Here is a 22,950-nt window from a genome sequence, read left to right as displayed (position 1 = left end):
GGGTACAGTCCAAAGACCAATTCTTTCCATATCCTCAGCTTAAGCTTTTTGTTTATATTTAAGTGAAAACTTTTTGGATAAATGATACTTTTTTTTTTACAGTCTCGTATCTGATATTAGGTAAAGATAACTAAAAATGTATCTCTTCTAGGTTAACTGAAAGTTGTTTGGTAGATCCATGCAAAGATTCATTTGTTGTCCCAAATCTAATTGAACTGTACCTGAAGTCCTTCATCAAGGAATTCCTAATAAATAACATTTATTTCTACATTCGACAAAGGGAATAATCAACATGTATTGCTCAGCTTGTAAGACATATTATAGCAGATGTAAAATAGAGATGAAAAGAATTCTTACCTCATTCTTTAGCTTGCTTCCAGAAAACCTTAAAAAATTAGTATATTTTCCATTAGTTCAAACAAAATTACAGCTATAGCATTCAATGATATGTAGACAACCTAAAGAAGCAGTAATTTCATACCATGATTAGGGAAATAAGCTGGAGAAATTTGCTTTTTTTAAAGAACTCAAGCATCTTTCTCAACTTACTAAAACAAAATAAGTTCTTTAGGAAAAAAGTAAATGAATAATATTTTTAAAAGTCAGGTGAGATTTGAGACAAGTAAAGGACACTTGCTATTAAACATTTGTGTGTTCCAGCCTGTATTTACATTTTATAGTGGGGTGGTGGCTAGTAAGCAGCCTTATGTTCCTAGTAATATCTAAATTTATCTTAGTATGACTCAGTGACTAAACTTTTTTTTTCACAAGATACTTTACTTTTAAAAACAATTTCTTCTTTTAAGAGCTAAGAGCAGTTCTTGGTAAATTGTACCATAAAGCAATCTCAGATACGGATCTAATTATTCAGAGTTCCAGTTTAAAAAATGAATGATGTGTTATCACTGGTTTCATTAGATTTAACCTCACTTACTAATATCCCCATGATAGTTAACAGTGGCTTAGAGCAATGTGCTGTTTATTTTCATTCATGTTTTACCTTTCATAGAAACCCAAACAGGTCAGTAATTTCATCTTCATAAGGTAAGATGATGGTCAAAGTATATGTGATTAGAGATTATTACAATAAAATTTCTATCTTGGTAAGGTACTAGTCAAGCACATAGATCTTTAAAACAGGTTGTCTCAGAAAAAAGTTACATTTACATTTACTGCCTTTATTTTATTGAATCCAACCTGAAAATAGACTTTGCTTTATTAGTAAATACTAATTTAAAAGCAATTCTACTTCCTTGATTTCTCCTCTTCATCTCTCTGGAACACTAGTTCACAATTAATTTCTCACAAATTATGGCAAGTTATATAATTTTCCCAGTAATCTAGATTATATAATCATCCATACAAAGTGGATATTAAGGTCTGATGCTTAAATGGAAACATCTTGATAAGCAAAATTAAGAAATCATTTTATTCAATAGGTATCATGCATATTTAAAGAAACAGAGAATTTGTCTTGAAGATGGTGTAACTCTACCTTGTCAAGCCCTTTCCAGAATAAACGGAGTGGTAATATGCACTGCTCTCTTTGATGCCAATCCCATAGTAATGATACCTAGAGCAAAGACAGGAACCAGCTCTGTGTTAATGAAGGAAATTTTTGAAGGGGAAAAAGAGACTAAGGTATAACTGAAGTACCCATGAATAAGAACTGCAAACCCTGATGACCTTTCTTTTCTGACATTTTTCAGGTAGGTAGCATCTTAATGTGCTACATCCCTCTTTGATAGTCACTACTCCTACTTATTGTTATTTCTGATTCTAGGCTTGAAAAAGATAGGAGAATTACCTACTGACAATCCTCTTACGTCCCCTAAAACATTAGATTCCAAATCCCAAGAATGTATAAATGTAGGCATTGGCTCTAAGTATATGTACTGTATGTATTTACAAATTGAGTGATTCAACATGAATTTAGTCAATTGGACAAGAAAATGCTATGGTTTTCTTTACCATACGTGTAGGGAAGACCAATCTCATGCATGGGAATCTGTATGAAGCATGTGACCCTTTACACATTATTTTCCTCATGAGGAATCAAAAGTCCAATCCACTATTATTTTCACTTCAAAATTTCATGCAACAATGGGGAGAAGGCTATGTTGCAAATCAATGAAAATGATGTGGAAAGTAACAGTGCCATAGATAATTTGTTTTAAATATGCCAATGGATCATGAGACACAATACAAGTATAGCAACTCACTGATTCTCAAATTATAGCTCATTCTCCTAAGCCACAAACTCTTGACATATTACACACCCATATACAAACACTACAAATATTATATACATGCTAGTGGAATAGTGGGCATTTAGTGAGGATAGCCAGAGTCCTCTAGCATCTGCTTTCTGTGGTCAGTCCCCACTCTCCACTATCCGTCCCCCATGAATCACCACTACCTACTGTTTACCAACTCCTTCAATTTGCATTCATCTAAGATCAGGAAAGGAACGAAAAAAAGAGAATGAGGGGATTTCCAGTGGATTTCAGCCTAATTATATTTTAAAATGTTGTTTCTGAGCATAACCATCTGAGTTTAAAGTGGATCCTTTAAACTGAGGAGCCACCATGTGAATCCTCAGTTCATCCATCTGGTTGAATGGATGAATCTTCAGTTCATCCATCAAGGGCCTTATCTCTGGCCTCAGCAATAAAGAACTACTTGGCCAAGAAGTTCCACTCCTAAGCATTTTCAGGATCCAGGACAGGAGTACAAATGGAAGCCTACATACCATTGAATAGCTATTTGAAAACTATAAATCGAGCTAATGAACAGCTAACAAAAATATTCTTGTCCTCTCACATTGACAAGTTACCTCCATAATGATCTAGTAGGTAAATATGAATTTAGCATTCTTAGACTCCTGGAGTTCCATATGGGAACATAGTGGTGGGGAAAGACCCACTTTCACCCCATTTTTCAGCTCTGGCTCCTTGGTTCACTGTGAGGGAACTGTACTGCACATCCAAGATCCAGCTGCATCTGCATCACCTAATAACAGCTACCCCCTGGCCACACCTCAGTCTAGGGTTATGAACACTAGTGAAGCAATGTGGCCTTTTGAGGATGGACTTGGGACATGCCCAATACAGGCCCAAGAAATGGGCCTGGGGGAGTTTGAACAGGGAATTCCAGGGCCCCAGGGACCCAGAAGTGGGATGTGGTTTTTGGAGGGACACATTCACTCAGGCTATGGACTCCCTGACTCATGGGAGGACAGCAGCTGGAGGACAGCCAGAATGAGCCCCTCAAAGTGGAAGGCCCAGAAATGGCTTCTCTCTTCTCAGGTGCTAAGGGCAGGACTGTGGCAGCAAACTTGCCTCTGTTGATTCAAGGTCATTCGAGTTGAAGGAAAAAGGATTTTTAAACATCAAAACAACAACAGCAGCAACAAATATTATAACTAATGTTTTCAGAAAGAGTTGTTATATTTGGGAAACAATAATATATGGTGGTCAAGGTAAATGAAGATATTTTATGATTCTGGAAGACTGGGAAGATGTTTTCAAGTCCTCAATTTTGGTAAACATATAATTATAGTCTGTTAACCTGAAAAAAGGACCATCATAACTGCTCATTTCTACAGTACAGAAAAAGAAATCTTATGGTAGATTAAAAAAAGAACCTCTAAGGTATAATGGAACAAAGGGAGAAATGAAGGAAACGGAAAACTTAATGGAAACTTCAAAATACTAAACTGAGTATGTCTCTAATTAGAAACGAAAAGAAAGAAGCTTACCTAAGTCATAAAGACTTTACCAAAGGAGCTATATTAATAAATATAGGTAACGGAAATATTTAAAACTGTGAAAAAATTAGCAGATTTAGATGATAGTCACATATATTAGTAGAATTAGTTAATAAGCCAGAGTCTGAAATAATTACTAATATTTCATTTGTTAGATTTTAGAACTAAGATACCAAAAGAAATGTTTATATATTAGAAGAAATAAATCAAGTAATGTTTGAAAACAGAGATCCATTAGAATGGAAAGATGTAATTTCATGTTCTTTTTGCAAAGCTTGCTGTTTGTTCCATAAGCTTTATAGTTTAAATACTACATTTTAGCCACTTGCTAAAGCAATACATGTTAAAGATTGGCTTAAAAATTGATAAACTTCTTTTATTATAACTTCAATTTTCTTGTTTCTCAACTCTAATCCTCTTTTCAGTGTGGTAAAATGGTTCATGCAGATTGAGAACAAACTACACTGTCTTCACAGGTGGTACACAAAAATCACAAAACAAGTCAAAGGGATGACCATTAGTTCAATAAATATTACACCAGATACTGTGCCCTGACCACTGTGCTAGTTGTCAGTACAGTGATGAACAAAACAGACATTGAAAATCTGATCAGGAATATTCATGTTTCCAAATTCCTCCATAGTCTACGGCCTCCTGATGCCTGCTGTCATGGAAAAGTGACTACACTGACCAGCACTGAGGCACATTTTACTTGCAGTTTTTAAAACCACTTGATATTCACATTTAAAAAATATTGCTACATTTTAAGACTAAATAAATTCTAACTAATGCAGACGTGTAACTTTTTCCTTATGACTTTTAAGGATAGAATGTTTTATTATGCAATTTATTTGTTTCTTATTATTATAAATGATTATATTATTTGGCCCCCTTATTCCCGTCCCCAGTCATTAGGAGAGAATATCTTTACAAATAGAAATATTTAATGCCTCTACCTACATCCAAAATATTTATATTCCAAAAGTAACTATTTTATATATATTCAAAAAAAGTGTTTTTTAATTAATGTATGTATTTTATGTATAAGTCAAATGTAAATAATACTATAAACCCATACACAAACTGACACTTGAAGAAAATGACTTGGTCAGCTACATTCAGCTCTACAAGAGAGAAACGGCATGTCCTTTTCTTATTAGCAATGCCTTAGATTTTAGATATGTTGATGTAGCTGAGAATATTCTATCAATACAATCTTATATACATGCCAGGAGATAGAGAACCAGTGAAAGAGTACACTCTTTTTTTTCCTACATGTATTCAGTGCTTACTGTGTGCTATGTGCTGAGGATTGAAAGAGAGGTAGAGGAGAGTCTCTGGAGGAGTTGACAGTCTTGTGAGGGAACAAATAACGCAAAGAGAGAATTGTAATACCAAATTAGTATTTGCTACCATTGAAGCAGGTGATAGTGAGTCATGATAGAAATAGTTACCATTTTTTAGCATCTATTACATGCAAAGAATTGTATGTGTACATGATCTCAAATTTTCACAGCAGCCGGCAAGTAGAGCATTATTCCCATTCCAAAACAGACATTCAAAAATTATGTGATTTGTTTAAAAATGTTATGGGTTTGAAGGCAAAATTTAAACCCATGATTCCACAAACCATATTGCCTCCACACTCAAGATGCAAAAGATATCTCTCTTTTGTATCGCAATTTTATTTACAATTAGAAAGTTCTGGTGAAATACAGTTCAAATATGTCTGCATTCACGCACACACACTCGTTATTCTTGTTTGGCAGGAGTAATGTACGCACAGATAACTAACATGAATTATTAAGACCCACACCACTGATCTGGATGTTTCATATTTGACATTCCATATATAAACTCCCAGAATGTAAGCTCCCTGTAATAGGAAATTAATAAACATTTATTAGATAAATGAATGAATAACTTGAAAAATTAAAAATAACAATGTGTCACAAAACCATAAAAAATTTGCCAATTAAGAGATTTCATATAATATCATATACTTAAACATATCACCACAATTTAAAATTTGGTAGAAATTAAAGAATCTCTTATCGAACATGAAGTAAGGAAGTCTACTAACTCCTTTAACCCTGTCACAAGTACTGTAGAAACTTGACTATTACTATCAGGATGACTTGCTCTTCATAAATAGCTTGCTATAACCATGGCGGTGCCTTTGGTTTTTTGAACTCTCCATTGGGAATGCCCTTCTTCCATCAGGTCCTCGGTTTCTTAATCATACTTTAAGGCCTATTTTAACACATGAAGCTTTGCCTGATATCTCAGGCAAAACTCCTGAACCCCCCTGAACTCCTCCCTTGGTCATTCATCCTATACAGCTTTGTCCTTGTATCATCGGCATTTGTATACATGGCTTACCTCCCATACTAAACCCTAAGATTTAGAGGATGACAATTTTATCTTTCCCTTCACTGTATTCCTCATTAAAAATTACTATGAAGAAAAATCCTCATACATTTACTGGTTAAATCAATGTGTTCTTCTAGGAATTTAGAAAACAATAAAACAAATTTTCTTAAAGCTGATAGTTTTCAATAACCACCTTCTGACACTGCATTTCCAGGTCATCAGTAAAACACTGAGATTGAATAAAAGTTGCATACGTAAACAATATATATAAAGGGCATGAAATTGGTGTACTTTGGTGGAAAGACTGTTGCTAGCAATACAAACCTCAGTATTTTGCAATGACCATTGTAATGCTTTAGCACATTTCATACCCAGTTTCTTCTGGAGCCAACAAAATAACCTTTCCCCTTTAATCTTCCTTTTAGTCTAACTAGGTACATGTTGTCATCTGAGTGATTTAGTGTCTCTGAGAACAGAGAAGAGATAATAAATGAGCAGCTTTCTGTCTTCCTAGTCACTAAAGATAAACCTCATAAAACTGGGGAGAGTTCATGCAAAGTGTACATAAATTTTTCATCTCACTTGCAATATTTTATAGCATTATTTTGTGGTTAATAGATGACCCTAAAATAAATCTTGCTAGGGGGTATCTACCATGCATACTGTAATATAACAAGAAGATATGCTGGTGTATGTTAAATAAAAAGTGAGGTTTGTCTCACTGTGGAAGAAATAGTTGTTTAAATTTATATAACACTACCGGATGCTTATCCTGTAGGTTACTCTGAATAAAGATTCCCAAACATTTCACAGTTCCTTCTCCCTATATGATTATTATCCATTTCTATTAAAGAAGATATATGATAAATACTCAAAAATCCTGGGGATTATTAGCTAATTTCTCCAAGAAAATGTGTCATGAAAGCAGCTTCTATGATTATCTAAGAAAATTGTGTTCATTTATTAGCAACTTTCCTCAATCTTATGTCAAATGACAGATCTGATTTAAAATTTATGAAAAAAGAAGAATAATTAATGCTTGTGGCCACATTTTAATGTGAACATGTTATAAAATATAACAAACTTTTAATATGACAAATGAAATTATTGCTGTTCTTTTTTACTACTAAAATATTTACTTTGTGCCTAATACTTTTCTTCATTTGCTGAGCAATTTGTACTTGCATCTATATTTCTTCTTTTCCATTTCAGTCTTTATATAGAATTCCTGAAACATATGTTCCCACTGAGCTAGTAGCCCTAATGTTAGTTTACACTACACAAATGATAACTGATAAGGAAATGATGGGATTAAGCTGTTCAGGGACTTGCAATAACTTGCTACGATAAGAGCAGCTGCCATATCAGTTTTATTAACCCACTAAATCACTACTAATAAATAAGATAATAGCTTTTGTCCATCATGTCTGAAAACCAAGATTTGGCTGATCAAAGTCTACAAAAAATTAAAATGTAACTTAAAATCAAACAGTCTACCATGTGCGTAAAATCTATTTGTGGGCTCAATTATGTTCTCCCTTACTTAGCCAAGCCATTCTGAGCAAGGGTAGGATACAAGGTTTTTGCTTATCATTGTATCCGAGGGCCTAGTTAGCAATGGGACCCTCAGTAAGATGCTTATTAAATAATTAAGATGAATAGCGAAAGTTCTTTGCCAGCAGGTACCCTATTTTACAATTCTTTGCATCTGAAAAACTCTTTAGCATCACGCTTTGTACATCAATGTCAGTAGGAATGGACTGATTATTCTCAATGCATTCATAACCATAAAATATGCAAGAATTATTCTTCATTATTATACTTATAGAACTTTGTTTCATTTTTTATTTATTCAAAACATGAATTTAAAAATATTACAGATAATAAAACCAGGTGTATACTTTTGGAACTGGTAGTAAAACTAAAGGGAAGAAAAGAAGAAACATGAAAGTAAAGTCAATTTTTATCTTCGTATTGGGAATGTACAGCATCTGCCGTTGGGGTTGCTGGTTTTCTTGGCTGGCAAGGGATGGTAAGCGTGAAGGAACTAGATAGAGAGCTGAGCTGCTAATGTGCCTGCAAATTGACTGGCTTTGTCCCCAAAGCACACTTGTTAGGTGCCTTAGAGTGACACTTCCTGACCCTTCATGTTCATCTTTAGAGATTTTTTTTTCCATAACCATCAGCAGCAGTGGCCTCTCATGTGGAACACTGAACTTGCCACTGAAAACAAATTATTCCATTTTTAATTGTTCCTAATTTTGACAGTGGATATCTGGCCCTACATAGTGATCCTGTCTGTTTAGATTTTTTGTTTTGTTTTGTTATGTTTTGAGATGGAGTCTCGCTCGGTCACCAGGCTGGAGTGCAGTGGTGCGATCTCAGCTCACTGCAACCTCCGCTTCTCGGGTTCAATTAATTCTCCTGCCTCAGCTTCCTGAGTAGCTGGGACTACAGGTGCGTACCACCACACCCAGCTAATTTTTGTATTTTTAGTAAAGACAGAGTTTCACCACATTGGCCAGGATGGTCTCAGTCTCTTGACCTCATGATCCTCCTGCCTCAGCCTCCCAATGTGCTGGGATTACAGGTGTGAGCTACCACATCCAGCCTATTTTTTTTTTGTTTTAATATATCGGTTTTAAATATTTTATCTCTTCCATTAAATTGAATAAATTTTGGGCTCATTTTATACAGTCAAACTTTTTCATCTTTCACTTTTCAGTGTGGGAAAGAAGTAGCACATGCACAAATGTGAGAGTTGTGAAGACATTACTGTAATTAATAGCCAGTTATTTCAAAACATAGGAAAATAGACTTGAAAACAGACACCACATTCATTCATGATTTTTAGGCCCTACTAATCATCTCTTTGTCACATAGATTAGTGTTTTCCAAGCTTTGGGTTTTATATAGGGACCAGTAAAATTTGGAAAGTGACATTGTTTCATGAACCTCAAAGACATCTAAGAACAATTTTTAAAAAGGGCGTGCTATCTCATGCCCAGAGTACAGGAGAACCTTTTGAGTCAATCATACTCTAAAATAAATTGTCTGATAGTTCCCAATGAGATTACTGGACATACCCTAGCTATCCTATAATAATTTGGCACAAACTGAGAACTCATTTTTTAAGTAATCATCATCAGAACAGTTTCAAAATGTTTGTATATATTAGTATGCAATCCAAGGAAGTTAAAATAAGTATCACATTTATTTATATTTTTTAAATAATTCAATAAATATTTAGTAATACTATGCTAAAAGTACTGTATTAAACACTACAATAACAATAAAATACGTTTTGCAAAATTACTAGTAAAATTGGGAGAAATTATGATTCCCTGATTTTCTAAGGTATACTTACTTTAAATTTGTCTTTCATTCAGTTGTTCGTATTTCCATAGACATAAAAATATTTTTATAAAATGTAAGTTTATGAAATAATAAACAGCCATTAGAAATGTTTGCAAAGATAATATATAACAGAGACATGTTTAGGACTAAAAGGCAGAAAATAAAATTGTGTTTGTGCTACAAATTTGCTGTTACATAAAACACAAATACCTCTAAATTAAATGCCTTACTATTGTGGCATGGCAAAGTGTTGTTTGTTCTCTAAAGAAAGAATCTACTATGTTAATAAAGTTTAAGAACTGTTAGATCTGTTAAAAAAAACTTAATAAAACTTATATGTCAAAAATCAAACATTCAATTAAACAATTATTTGTTGATACAATTGATATTGGAAAAAAAGTAGTAGGCTTCCCTACTTTCACTAGTAGATAAAACATAAACTTTAAAGTCAGATATTCAAATGCCAACATTGTTATTGTGTATTATCTGTGTGGCCTTGGGAAAGCCAATAACCTTTGAAATGCAATTTCCTCATTTGTAATACAGTAATTCCTATCTTTTATCATTTTTGCAAGGATTAGAGATGAGTGCATGTATCTCTGTGTGTGTGTGTGTGTAGTACTCAATAAATAACTTTTAATTATATTGCAGATATCTTATATTGAGTCATTAATTTTTTATTATTAAGGATAGTGGGGTTGAAAGCATATTCACTACTATATTCATTCCTATACTTCATCTCATTTAACTCTCACAACAATCCTATAAGATATTGTATACCAACTTTACTGGTGAAAAGCTGAATAACCCTACAATAAATCACCAGCTGGAAAGCTGGTGTCACACAGCTATACATGGAAATATCAAATTCATGTTTAAAGTTGTCCAACTTTAAAGCCTATGTCCCTAACCATTAGGTTATACTGCCTTTTGATATTCTATCTTCCAAGATAAAAGCTAAGGATATTTCTTGGAAATAAAGGCAGAAACATACCTAGCTAAGAATAATTATATCAAAAAAATTACTATTTATAAGATATACAAACTACATTTTGCTATATTTTTACCATATGTAGTTTAAATATGGAAAATTAATTTTATCTATGATATAAAGATACAAAAAAAGTCATGTCACAAAAATCAAATGGCATATCAGCACAGCAGAAAAAAAAAATTCAAACTGTTAATGCCTTGCTGTTGGGCACATCTATGGCTCTTGGATTCAAATAAATTGCGCAAAGTCACCCCATGTTGTTACACCAACCTAAGTACTAGAGTCCCACTGTGACACAATGGACAGGGTTAATGATTCATCCCTAATCCTAAAGGCTCCTTCTAAGATTAATTGATTTTCCCTACAGCCTGCCAGCCCACCCTCTTGTAGATCCTGTCAAGAGGGTTTCTCTTCATTGCTCTGTCTCTTTTCCCTCTATCTATTTACTTTAAACACTATCTGATCTTTCCTCAACCTACATAATTCAGTAGGAATCAAATTCAGTAGAAATCAGTCAGTTAAACTGATCAAACTTTGAAATAAAGTTGACTTGGTTAGAAGGAAGGGACCCATTTTGCCTTTTTGAATCTGGCACTTTATTTATTCTTTCCAGGCCACAATAATGTTAACATTAATTGCAATCAATTAAATAAGTATTGATTGATAATCTATTATGTATTCACCAACAGAAAGAATATAAAAGTGAATGAGACAAAGTTTCTGACCTCAAAATATGTATTATCTTTTTAGAGGAGGAGATAAGTTAATCTTACATTAAGATAGGTACCAACAAACTGCCACAGGGTGCAGAGAAGGAGCCTACAATAAATCAATGGACTAAAAAAAGATCTAAAGGAAGAAGTTCAAGTGACATTCTTTCAAATGGGTAAGATTTCAACACACATATATGGGAAAGGCATTCTCCAGGGGAAGACAGCATAAACTTAAACAAAAGACTGGCAGTTGGAGTGAATCAAAGGTTACTGGGATGATTATTTGGTGAGCACATGGTCTACATGCTAGAAAGTAAGAAATAGGTGATATAGTAAAATGAACTTGGACTAAATCATGATGGACCTTGAATGTCAAGTTGAGGAAAGTTTGTTGTTAATAGCAGAAATTATGAGCCAGTGGAGGTTTTGAACATGGAAGAGATATGATTGAATCTCAACTTTAAAACGTCAGTTTGGAAAAATTGCATGAATGGACAAGAAAGACAGAGTTAAGGCCAGGCTATGAAAGTAGCAATGAGGAGAGTCATATTCAAAAGAATTCAAAAAGTAGGATCTATGTTTTTGCAAGTGTCTAAAGCTGAGCTATCCAATAAAGCAATAAAGCCACTGGCCATATGTGGGGGTAAGCACAGGAAATGTGGCTAGTCTAAACTGAGATGTGACATAAGTGTAAAATACACACTAGATTTCAAAAACGTAGTATGAAAAGAAGAATGTAAAATATCCAATTAATAATTTTTATATTGATTCCATAATGAGATAATAATGTTTTGGATAAATTAGATTACATAAAACATTAAAATTAACTTGTTCCTTTTTACTTTTAAAATGTGCCTTCCAGAAATTTTTGAATCAAATATGTGGCCACGTTATACTTTCATTTATCAGTGCTGGATGTGATGTCAGGGCAGAAGGAGGCAGTGGACAAGCCAGAAAAGAAGTGGTAGAAGAGGGAAGAGGGCCTAGATAGTACTATGACAGAGAAGCTATAGAGGTAGTTTTCTGTATTTATTTATTTTAAGAGGGCATTATCAGTTGGTTCAAATGCTAAGCAGGAGCCAAGGAAGATGAGTAACAGTAAAAACCAGCCATTGGATTTTTGCCCAGGTAGAGAAATGGACTAGGTCAGAGGGATGTGATCAGTGGTAAGGGAAGCAACAACTCAAAGGGGGAAAAACTAGAGCAATCATGAAGGTTGGAACTTTTTTCTTTCTCAGCATAAAGGAGATCTGGACATGCTTACAGACAGAAGGAAAAGAGAAACTGAAAACACAGCACACATAGGAAATAGCTGTTGAATGAGAAACTGTACCTGGGAGTTCTCCAGAGACTGCCACAACAGAGAGGAAAATTTAAAGATACAAAGAGGGGGAATGTGTGACAGCTTATTTTATGTTTATATTTACCTTAAGAGACGACCAAACAGGTCATCTGTGCATGTCATTTGTCTTAAAGAGAAAATAAGGAGATATCAAGAAATTATTGTCTCAGAAAGAAAACTAGAGGAAGAACCTGAAGCATGCTAAGGCACTTCCTTCCTACTCAAAGCTCTTTACCCCCTAGTTTGGGCCTTGCTCTTTGGGAGCGCTGTGGAATCTGCTTGGTTCACTCTAGTCAGTCTCATACATTCCTCCTCATAACACTGGTGCCTTCAGTAATGGCTTTAAGATTATGAAAAGGACTCATTTAAATTATTTCAGCAGAAATAATAATATATTATTATTTTCATATGTAAAATTTGTTTTTTAAACATTATTCTAAAATCTACTTTTTTTTTTTTTTTTTAGTTCTCACAGTTGATAAAAGTCTGCTTCATCAAGAGAATACCTGGTTCTCTTTGTACTGACAAAGACAATACTTATTTTACATCTGTGTCAATCTTCATGCACAAGAGCAGAATCTGATATATGTTCACTGGTATCTTACTTTGAATGGCCTCTTGTTCCAAGCCGCCTTGTTGTTAGGAGGGGAAACTTCTGGCGAATTGTCTAAAAAGAAAGATGATTACTTTAGGTTTTAGAAAGTATATAGTCCTAACGCAAGCCACTCATAGCCAATTACTTGGGGAAAGTAAATGTTGAACTCTGAATGAACTGTGAGTGAATACTTAGTCTGGAAAAAGTAATAACTTACACATATTGATAAGCAGTACATCAGCAGAGGCAGGGAGGTACTTTTTTGATTGAAGTGCTCTACTGACCTTGTCTTGATTTCTAAGGCAGATCATACCAATATCTGCTTTTGCTTGATGGTACTACCAAAGCAATTATTACTTTATTTATGTATGGAGTGAGAAGATTTGGGTCTCTTCATATAATTTCATATAGAGATTTACCCACAATTAAAAATCTATTCCCAACCCCAAAGGACATATAAAACTTTCTCTGCCTTACTGTATCTCCATTGTAATGTTATAAATTTTTTGTTTTGTATGTTCCTTTCTCTAAATTTGCTAAAATTAGGATCTGATTAAACATTTTTTAAAAAGTCTTCTACATAAAACAATTTTAACCTCAATCTTTGAAGATCCATACATGAACTTTAAAGAGCTCCATGGCAAACTATGTATGTGTTAATTTCTTGGAGGCTGGGTCTATAGTTTTGCCAGGTTTTCAAGGTGCTTCATGACTGCCAAACAGTTAAGAATTATTCCCATAAGGTAGACTCACAAAATGGTAATGTTAATATGGATATTACAAGTTGTCTTATCCAAACTCCTCATTTAATAGAATGAGTAAACAGAATTTTAAAGGGATTAAGTGCTTTTCAGAAGGTCTCACAATAAATTAGTCCAGTCTAGGCTAGAACCTAGATTACCTGATTACAATGTATAATATCACACCCTCTCTGTAAATAGATAGGTTTTTGAAATAAATAACTTATTATTTTTTAAATGAGAAGCTAAACTATAGTATTCATTGTTTTCTGGACAACGAGTCCCTCTACAGGTTAGAATCTGAATTTGTATAAGATACAATATTTGAGACCCAAGCTTCCTAAAGTTTGTCTGGGATATCCTAGGTTCTCAAACACAGCATGACGTGAATCTTAAAGAACAAGGCTTTCTTAAGAGATTGATATTGATTCTCAAAGTGATGTCTCTCTATATATAAGCATAATAATGTCAGTTATATAGATTCCCATCCTAGCCACACAGGTTGGTTAGAAAGAAATATTTTTAAATGAGAAAATTCTAACCCATCCCATCATAAAATCTTGGGATTTGGAATGTAAACATAGAGTGAAATGGAGAATTAGGAGAACTTTTAATACATTTTAAAACCTATTAAAAACTCATTTGGACTAGCTAAATAATAAGGATAACCACTAACCACTAATTGCATTAGCAAGAGACTTGTCACCTCCATTTAATTTTGCTTCTTAACACAGGCCATACTATACACTTTAATGCATCCCTCTTTGGAGGCAAATCCTACTGCTTAAACAAAGCTTGCTTTAAATTCACATTAGATCTTCCAATAGTTAGGGTTCTAATATTCAAAATCAAGTTATAAACATACAGCAATTCCAAACAGAGTCCTTAAGACAATTTATGCCTGCAAAACAAACGTCTCAATATTCTCTAAGAGAACTTGCACAGATGAATTTGTTTTCATGCTATCTGCCTGACACGACTTTAGTTATAAGTCACTATAGCCAATATGTGTCATTTACCTTTCCAAAGGTGGCCGCACAGGCTGGCTCTAATTTCTCTTTCCTACAGAAATCTAAGTAGTGTGCATAAAGAATGCACCGTGGTAAGCAAACTCCTTCACATACAATGTAATTCTCTTCAAGCCTAAGAAAAAGGAACAAAAATTAGGTCAAATATTTTATTTCCTTTTCCTTCAACTTTCTCATTGACTTATTACCCATTTTGAATATGGACTTTATAAATGAGGTAATGAGTAGACATAAGTAGACTTCATTTATTCTAGATATTTTTAAAAAATCAAATTATAAGGATTAATGTTAGAAGTACAAAAACCCCAGTGAAAAATTTGCTAGTACAGTTAAAATATCATGGCTAACATAAAACCATGCCTGGTCCACATCACAAATATTAGGTCTTCTATATAAATCTCATGGTTCATCATGATTTGCTCTATGACATATAAATATGAATGGTGAAACTGAAGATGATGGGTATTTTAAAAAACATTCTTAGTACTAAAGGGCTGCCAAGCTTCAGGTTGGCAAATGCTTACATTCTCTCACTTTCATTCAAAACCTATTTCTCAGCCCTGAATAATTAGGGAAGGACAATGATGCATTTATTTGCAAAACACATGAGGATAAACTCATTTTACTTAAGTCTGAAATGACACTGATATATTTCTATTCCTACACTTTTTACTACTGTGATCAGTACTATAATTATCTAAAACATCATATATACTTAAAAGATAATGTAACTCTATAGATATCTCCAAACATAACATATATACCTTCAACTTTATATTATAAAAATAACTATATAACCTTTGAAAATTTGGAGTAATTCCATTTAATTTGTAACTAAGCATAACTTATATAAATGTAATAAATACATATTTGTTACAACTTTCTAAACAGCAATGTAGAAATTAAACTTTTAGATTCCACTCCCAGTTTTCCTAACAGTTCAGTAGGTGATTTTGACTAAAATTTACTTATACCAATTTTATGTATAGAAAGGTAATATTTATTATAATGCAGAAATGATGCAATATAGAGTCTGCAGATTAAAATTGGATGAAACCCTTCAAAGATTGGATTTAAAATATCCCTGAACAGGTAAAAGTATTCCCTGAACAGGTAAAATATCAGTCACTCACTTTTTCTAATAAAGAACAAAAAAAGACCAAAAACTAAGATCTAGTGTTTCAAAATATGAAATCAATAAATGTACATAAAATCAGTTGACATACTAGTTGATAGTGAAAACTGGAATTAATCAGCCAGCTTTTTCACTTTGATTTTCAGTTTTAGTTTATCTATTTAAAAATTATATTTTAATTACATGTACACAATGTTCACATTTCATCTTGCTATTTTGATACTGTTGTAGTAGGCATTGTCTTTGTCTTCAAAATATTGAATCATCCTAGACATAAGTGTGATGTTCATTTGGGGTACAACTTTTTTCTTGATCTTAACATATATATTTATGTACACATTTATTCATAAAAGAAACATGTATATTTCCACACACTCAATTTAAATGGAAAAAATGAGAGTAATCATTCAAAACAGCTCAATAATATATCTGAAATCAAAACACTTTTGCCCCAGTTATCCTGCTGCAAATAGTTGTATCCTAAATATCCCAGATATTTAACTCAATTACTTAACTGCTCTAGTATATTCTTAACTAGTAACAACGACATCAACTTCAATAGTTAAACTCCAACTTCAGATGAATATTTGGCTTATATTTCAAATATTTTAAAGGGTTCAAGCATATAATCACAAAAAAACTACTATATGTAAATTGTAATTTAATCTTTAAATAAATAATAAAAATAAAATTTACTAGTTCTTTATCTTGTATTTTTCTAAGGCTCCTTAGGTCATACTTTACATAAAATTAGGTTATGTAACTAATCAGTAAATATATAGTCCTTTTTATTAGTTTGTTTTTTACTTGGAATTTGTGAGGAAATTCATGCTCCTATTTCTTCCTACTATGTAGGGAAGTTTAATATAATGTTTTTACTTTACAGCCGTCTTTCTTTTAGATAGATATTACGAAATGTTCACTCTATGTGGAAATCCTACTGATAAATTCTTGGTTTTAAAAGATTTTCCACAAAATCCAATTTGTAATATTTTATTATTATAAATCATATATGATAGATGCTATAAAAATAGTTGAACATCTATTTAAGTTAGTACAGGTATCTTAACCGATTTTTTCTATGTCTTCTACTTCAAACACATTTCATCTTATAGGGTATACACTATTTTTAATTTGCCCTCATGAATAAAGGCAGTGTTAAGATCCTCATTTTAAGTTGTTTTTAAGAATCACATTTTGTAAACTCAAAAACTATCAAACAACAAATATGTAAGGACTGAACTGATTGCATGTTAAGCCAGTAAATCATAAAAACGTTCCTTAATGCTTACATTTGAAGAAAATATGGTTTTAGTCAATAAGGAACAACGTAATGTGGTTTTTATTTGTATTGCAAATCCTTCATCAGTACTTGTATAAGTCTCTATACTAAAAATTCAGTGAAAAAAATTCTGGGTTAAATTCTAATTGGTTTTTTAAACTTTCCCAAAAAGTTTGAGGAAGAAGTAAATTGTGAAAACCAAAGATCCTGAAGACGCTGGCTGTTAAAACGTCAACAGGTGCTTCAGTGTACCCTGCGGGCGAGTCTCACCACTGCAGCGTGAGCTGTGTTTGCTTCTTTTTATCCTTCACAATCTGCGTGATGGTTTTCTTCTGAGACAGGTATTGATCCGGTGCTTTGGTTTTGCTGTCATGGTTGTCGGCATCCTCTTCTTCAGAGGAAAAGTTACCATTGTTTAAGTGCATTTCTGATTGCCAGTTGAAGGGATGACAAAGAAAAACAGAATATAAAATCAACTAAGTAGCCTCTAAGTGTACCTTAACTTCAAAGGAGTAGCCTACTGGGGTGGGGGCGGAGGAGAGGAAAGGGGAGCTATGCAAAATGTCAAGTCTCTACTTGACATTTTACTGAGGAAATATAAAGGTTTGGACAGAACATTCTACATCTGCCTTATGTTTGCTTGGGATGCATTATTATTACTGGGTGCCCTTCTTAGGATACGTCCTCGTCCCCTTTCCAGCTCCGGATGCGGCAGAGCACTCACCTGATTTCACTGCCCCCGGCAGCTCCGGGTCTTCGCCTTTCTCCCCGCCGCCCTGCTCGCCCCCGGGCTGCGCTTCGGCCGCCAGGTACACTGTTTCTTCCGGATAGCCCAGCAAGCCCTTGCCCAAGAGCTGCACACAGCAGTCTTCCTGGATCCCCGGGGACAGTTGGGGCGCAGGCTGCGCCTGCAGGAAGGTGTCTTCCAGCTCCGGGACCTTGGCCATCCTCCTGGCCGCCGGACACCTCCGCGCGCGCCGCTCGGCCGGTTCCCCAGCGGAGCCCCAGCCTGGGGCGGGGCGGGGCGGGGCTGGGACCGGGGGCCTCAGGGGCGGGGAAGGAGGCCGCAGGCTCCGGGGTGCCGTGGCTCAACGAAGAAGGGACGCCGCGCTCAGGTACAGCCCAGGCCGTCCGGGGGCCGCGGTGGGCCGCGGTGGGACTGCGTTTCTCCACCTGTCTGCGGTCCCGGCAGATGCTCCCGGGGAACTCACTTTCTCACCTGCGCCCGTCACGCCCTGGACGCCCACAGCTTCCCCCTCCCTCCCGTTCTCTCAACCTGCGCTGGCCGGAGGACGGTTTTCACACTCAGAGCTTCCAGAAAGATCCCAGGAAGACTCACTGTCTTCTGCAGGGAAAGTGCAGCTGTAACTGGCCCCATCCCTACTTTCAAGGTACACTATTGGGGCACCTGGGCGCGCGGCGTGGACGCTGCACGCCTGGGACAGGGGAAAGGTACCGCGAAGTACCGCTCAGTCTTTGCACAGCAGGGGCCGGGCTTTTTATTCCGGGAACCTTCCGAGGTATTGGCGAGGGCTCTTCTCAGCATTTGAGGAAAGATCCCATCTCGTCACACACTGCTTTGCTCGAGGGTGCACAGTGGCCCGCACTCCTGGGTCTCCCAGCCCTGGAGGATCTGGCCTCAACCCCGAGGAAAGATTCTTTCTCTCTCATTTATCGTTATTTTGTAATTTAAACACATCCCTGACGATTACTCATCTCATACCTAGCAGTACGGCAACCGACGTTTGCTTAAGTGAAAAATGAAATTGCGACAATCTTCCAACCCAAAATGGCAATCTTATGGGGGCAAACTATAATCTGTGCTCTCTTTAGGTGGGAGCGGTCAGTGGAGACTTGGGATTGGTGTTACCTGACTGCCAGATCATCTTCCTTTCCTTCCACTTTCTGTTCTTTTGACAAATACGCCCAGTGTCTTTATATGTCCAGTGCTCTCCAAGAAAAGCAAGGATTCTGCTTTGGATCACATTGCCTCATCACAACCTACAGCATGTCATCTTCTCTTGCAGCATTAGAGAGAGATACCAACCTTCGACTTTGACAATATTAAACTACATTACATTGAAATTTAACATAGAACAAACAAAATGGGATCCAAGGTGGTGGGTGGCTGAAGGGTGAATTATGGGAAGGAGCGATACAGTCTAAGCAATACAGCAAAAGCAGCTAAAATTATGAGTGGATTTGAATCGCCCCCATTTTTAGTACCACTTGTTGGGAAAGGCAGCAACAGTTTGTCAAAGGTTTTCACCTTACCTGGTACCTCCAGCAGCTAGATCCAGGATGGGGCTACCCACCCCTCCACACTCCTAAAGTGGGTATACCCCTCCACTGCCTCAGGACAACTTTGCCAGTTTTCTCTACCCAGTCCTCCGAAAGCCTCAGAGCCTGCTCAGACCAGAGGGCTTAGCTGTATGTACAGTATTAAAGTTTAGAATGTTGCCTTTTTACAGAGATACCCTCAGATTCATTCTGTAAAGGGAGTCCTAGTGATTAACTGTGTCTACTTATATGAAATGATTAGAAGAAAAATGTTCAGGAAAATTACTGGAATTTCTTTTTTAAAATACTAACCATATGATAATATGTTTGTGTGTGTGTGTGTGTGTATGTAAGTCATACAGACACTACGTGAAAGTCTGGCAATGATCCAATTGAACAGATCATTGGAAACAAAAACCACGATCAGTTAAGGCCCTAAGTGAACTTTTTGCCTTAATTTTAAGTAAATCTGTTTGCCTAACAAAATAATGTGAAAGTTATTTGTGCTTCTATTCAAAAATAGGAAGTCTAAATAGGCCTATAGCAAGTAAATAAATTTAACCAGTAATAAAAAAACTTCCAACATAAAAAAAGCCCAGGACGAGATAGTTTCATGAGTGATTTATACCAAACGTTTAAAGAAGAATCAATGCCAGTCCTTCTCAAACATATGGTATGTGGTGAAAGCAGAAGAGGGGAAAAACTGTCAATATCCCAATTTGCTATTTGTAATTATTATAACTAATCTGAGCTCATGAGACTAGTGTTTTAGAAAAGCATTAGTGATAAACACCTCATAAAGCCCTAGGCAGGAAAATAGGTAAAAATGGAGAATGATCTTTTAAAATAGTGATTTGTAACATTTTTATTTTTTATATGCTCTTTAAGAAATTTTTGTAAGCTATCGACTGTCTCCCGGAGGAAAAATGCCCATGAATACGCTAATGTACAGATTTCTGCTTACAGTTTAACAGACTGTAAGTAAAAAATACCTGAAAAAGTTTATTCTGTTTTAAGGAAAAAAAAAAAAACACATGATGTCTGAAAGAAGATTCTTTGAAGTTCCCAAATTACAGTGTCTTCATGACTGGAGGCACGAGAGTAAAGGGGAAAGGAAAAGGAATTTGGAGTCAGGTACATTTGCACTCATTCTCTTTGTGCTTCTGGGCATTTAACCTTTCTGTGCCTGTTTCCTTCTCTCAAAATTGGAAAAAATAGTACATATCTATAGTAGATTTTGTGGGTGTTCTGCTCAGATCCCCTTGGATTTCTTCAACATTTTCTGAGCACCCATCACCCCATTTTTTGCCTCCTTTTGTTTCCAATACCAGCCCCAAGACCACCACCTGAGAGCTCCTGGGACTTTTCTTTGGAGGAACTGCCCTTAGCTACCAGACCACCATTGCCCATAGGCAGATAGAGCCTAGGTGCCCCTGAGTAGCACTTAGCCAATGACTGATGGTTGAGAACCTTGATCTCATGTTGGATAAATCTGAGGTACAACTTACAACCCAGAGCTCCTCTATGGGATCGGGCTGAAACCATCTCCCACTAGACCATTCCTAAAATCCCATCCGTGTTGGCTTCTTGCCCTCCTCTGTCCTGCTACCCCTACTCCCTTTCCTGTTTCTCCTGGCAACACTTTCTTTAAATTGCTTTTGTAGAAAAATACTTGACTCAAGTCCTCCTGACGTAAGACATCACATTATAGAGTTGATATAAGCATCAAATGAAACATTATAAAGAAGAAACTAGTCCAGTGCCTGAACAGAGTAAGCCTTCAATAAAACATATCTAATCTTTTTATTCTGAAACTTTAGATCTTTTTTAGTTCACATAAGCAAGGAAAACAAATTTCTCTCTTTCATTGCAGAAGAATTTTGAGGAACATCCTCCTTGCCTAGATTATTTCTGGGCATAGTATTACCTGGAGTGATCATGTACTATGTAATTTTCTTCTGTGAAAGTTCATGTCTCTCCTAATTTGTTTTTCTGTTCACCAAAATTATTTTATAAATACAGCAAGTACTTTGCTTTCTGTTAATGAATTTCATTTTGTTTCTTTCAAATAAAAGTAAAGTGAGGTTATGAACCTAACAACAGAGCCCCAAAATGCATGAAGCAACAAATACCGTTTTTTGATAAAAGTACTAACACCATTCAGTGGAAAAAGATATATAGCCTTTTCAATTAGATAACCACATCTAAAAGAACGAATTTGGGACCCTACTTCACACTATATACAAAAATAAAAATGGTTCAAAGACCTAAATATAAGAGCTAAAACTGTACAACTCTTGGAATAAAACCTTGCCTTAAGTCTTCATCACTTGGGATTAGGCAAAGGTTTATTGAATGTGATACAAAAAGTACAAGCAATAAAAGAAAAAAAGTAGATAAACTGAACTCCACCAAAATGCGTGCATCAAAAAACACTATCACGAAAATGAAAAGACAACACACAATGGAAAAATATTTTAAAATTGTCTGTCAGAATCTATAAAGAACTCTTAACAACTCAACAATCAAAAGACAATAGCCCAATTTAAAAACATGTAAAAGATTTAAATAGACATTTCTCCAGATAAGATATATAAATGGCTAATAAGCACATAAAATGCTCAATATCATTTTCATTAGGAAAATGCAAATCAAAACCACAATGAGATATCACTTCACACCTACTATAATTTTTTAAAAATGATAGTGAGGTTGTGGAGAAATTGGGACCTTCATACATTGCTGGTAGGAATGTAAAATGATACCACCACTGTGGAAAATAGTTTTGCAGTTTCTCAAAAAGTTAAACATATGATCCAGTAATTCTGTTCATAGGTAGATACTCAAGAGAATTGAAACATAAATTCATACACAAAGCTTGTGTAAAAATGTTTATAGCAACGTTATGCATAAAAGTTAAAAAGTCAACACAACCAAAATGTTCATCAGCTGTTCTATACATAAACGCATGTGGTATAGCCATACAAGGAAATATTATGCAGTCATTTAAAAAACAATGAAGCTGAGGCTGACGGATTGCTTGAGCTCAGGAGTTTGAGACCAGCCTGGGCAACATGTCAAAACACCATCTCTACTGAAAAATACAAAAATTAGCCGTGCATGGTGGTGCATGCCTGTAATCCCAGCTACTCAGGTGGCTGAGCTGAGATCGCAGCCACTGCACTTCAGCCTGCATGACAGAGCAAGACCTTGTCTCAAAAAAAAAAAAAGAAACAAAACAGGGAAGCAATGATACATGCTTCAATATGTATGAACCTTAAAAACATCATGTCAAGTGAAATAAGCCAGATATAAAAGACTACATACTGTATGATCCATTTA

At 35.3% G+C, this 22,950-nt stretch overlaps 1 protein-coding gene across 1 annotated transcript in view; it reads right to left on the bottom strand.

Moving 5' to 3' along the window:
- RFX6 (regulatory factor X6) overlaps positions 1–18,309 on the bottom strand; it is a 55,128-nt gene extending 36,819 nt beyond the window's left edge. Inside the window, exons 1-6 of the mRNA XM_055262194.1 lie at positions 18,053–18,309; positions 17,599–17,755; positions 14,903–15,026; positions 13,154–13,215; positions 1,496–1,573; positions 358–385 (exon numbers count right to left, since the gene is read on the bottom strand). Of these exons, the coding sequence (XP_055118169.1) occupies positions 358–385; positions 1,496–1,573; positions 13,154–13,215; positions 14,903–15,026; positions 17,599–17,755; positions 18,053–18,275 (672 nt within the window). The 5' untranslated portion in view covers positions 18,276–18,309. The remainder of the gene's footprint in view (positions 1–357; positions 386–1,495; positions 1,574–13,153; positions 13,216–14,902; positions 15,027–17,598; positions 17,756–18,052) is intronic.
- Between the last annotated feature and the right edge of the window lie 4,641 nt (positions 18,310–22,950).

Source organism: Symphalangus syndactylus, chromosome 2, assembly GCF_028878055.3.
Source record: "Symphalangus syndactylus isolate Jambi chromosome 2, NHGRI_mSymSyn1-v2.1_pri, whole genome shotgun sequence".
Taxonomy (NCBI): Eukaryota; Metazoa; Chordata; class Mammalia; order Primates; family Hylobatidae; genus Symphalangus; species Symphalangus syndactylus.
Note: the sequence above shows the minus strand (reverse complement) of the source record. Positions and strands in the feature narration are given on the sequence as shown.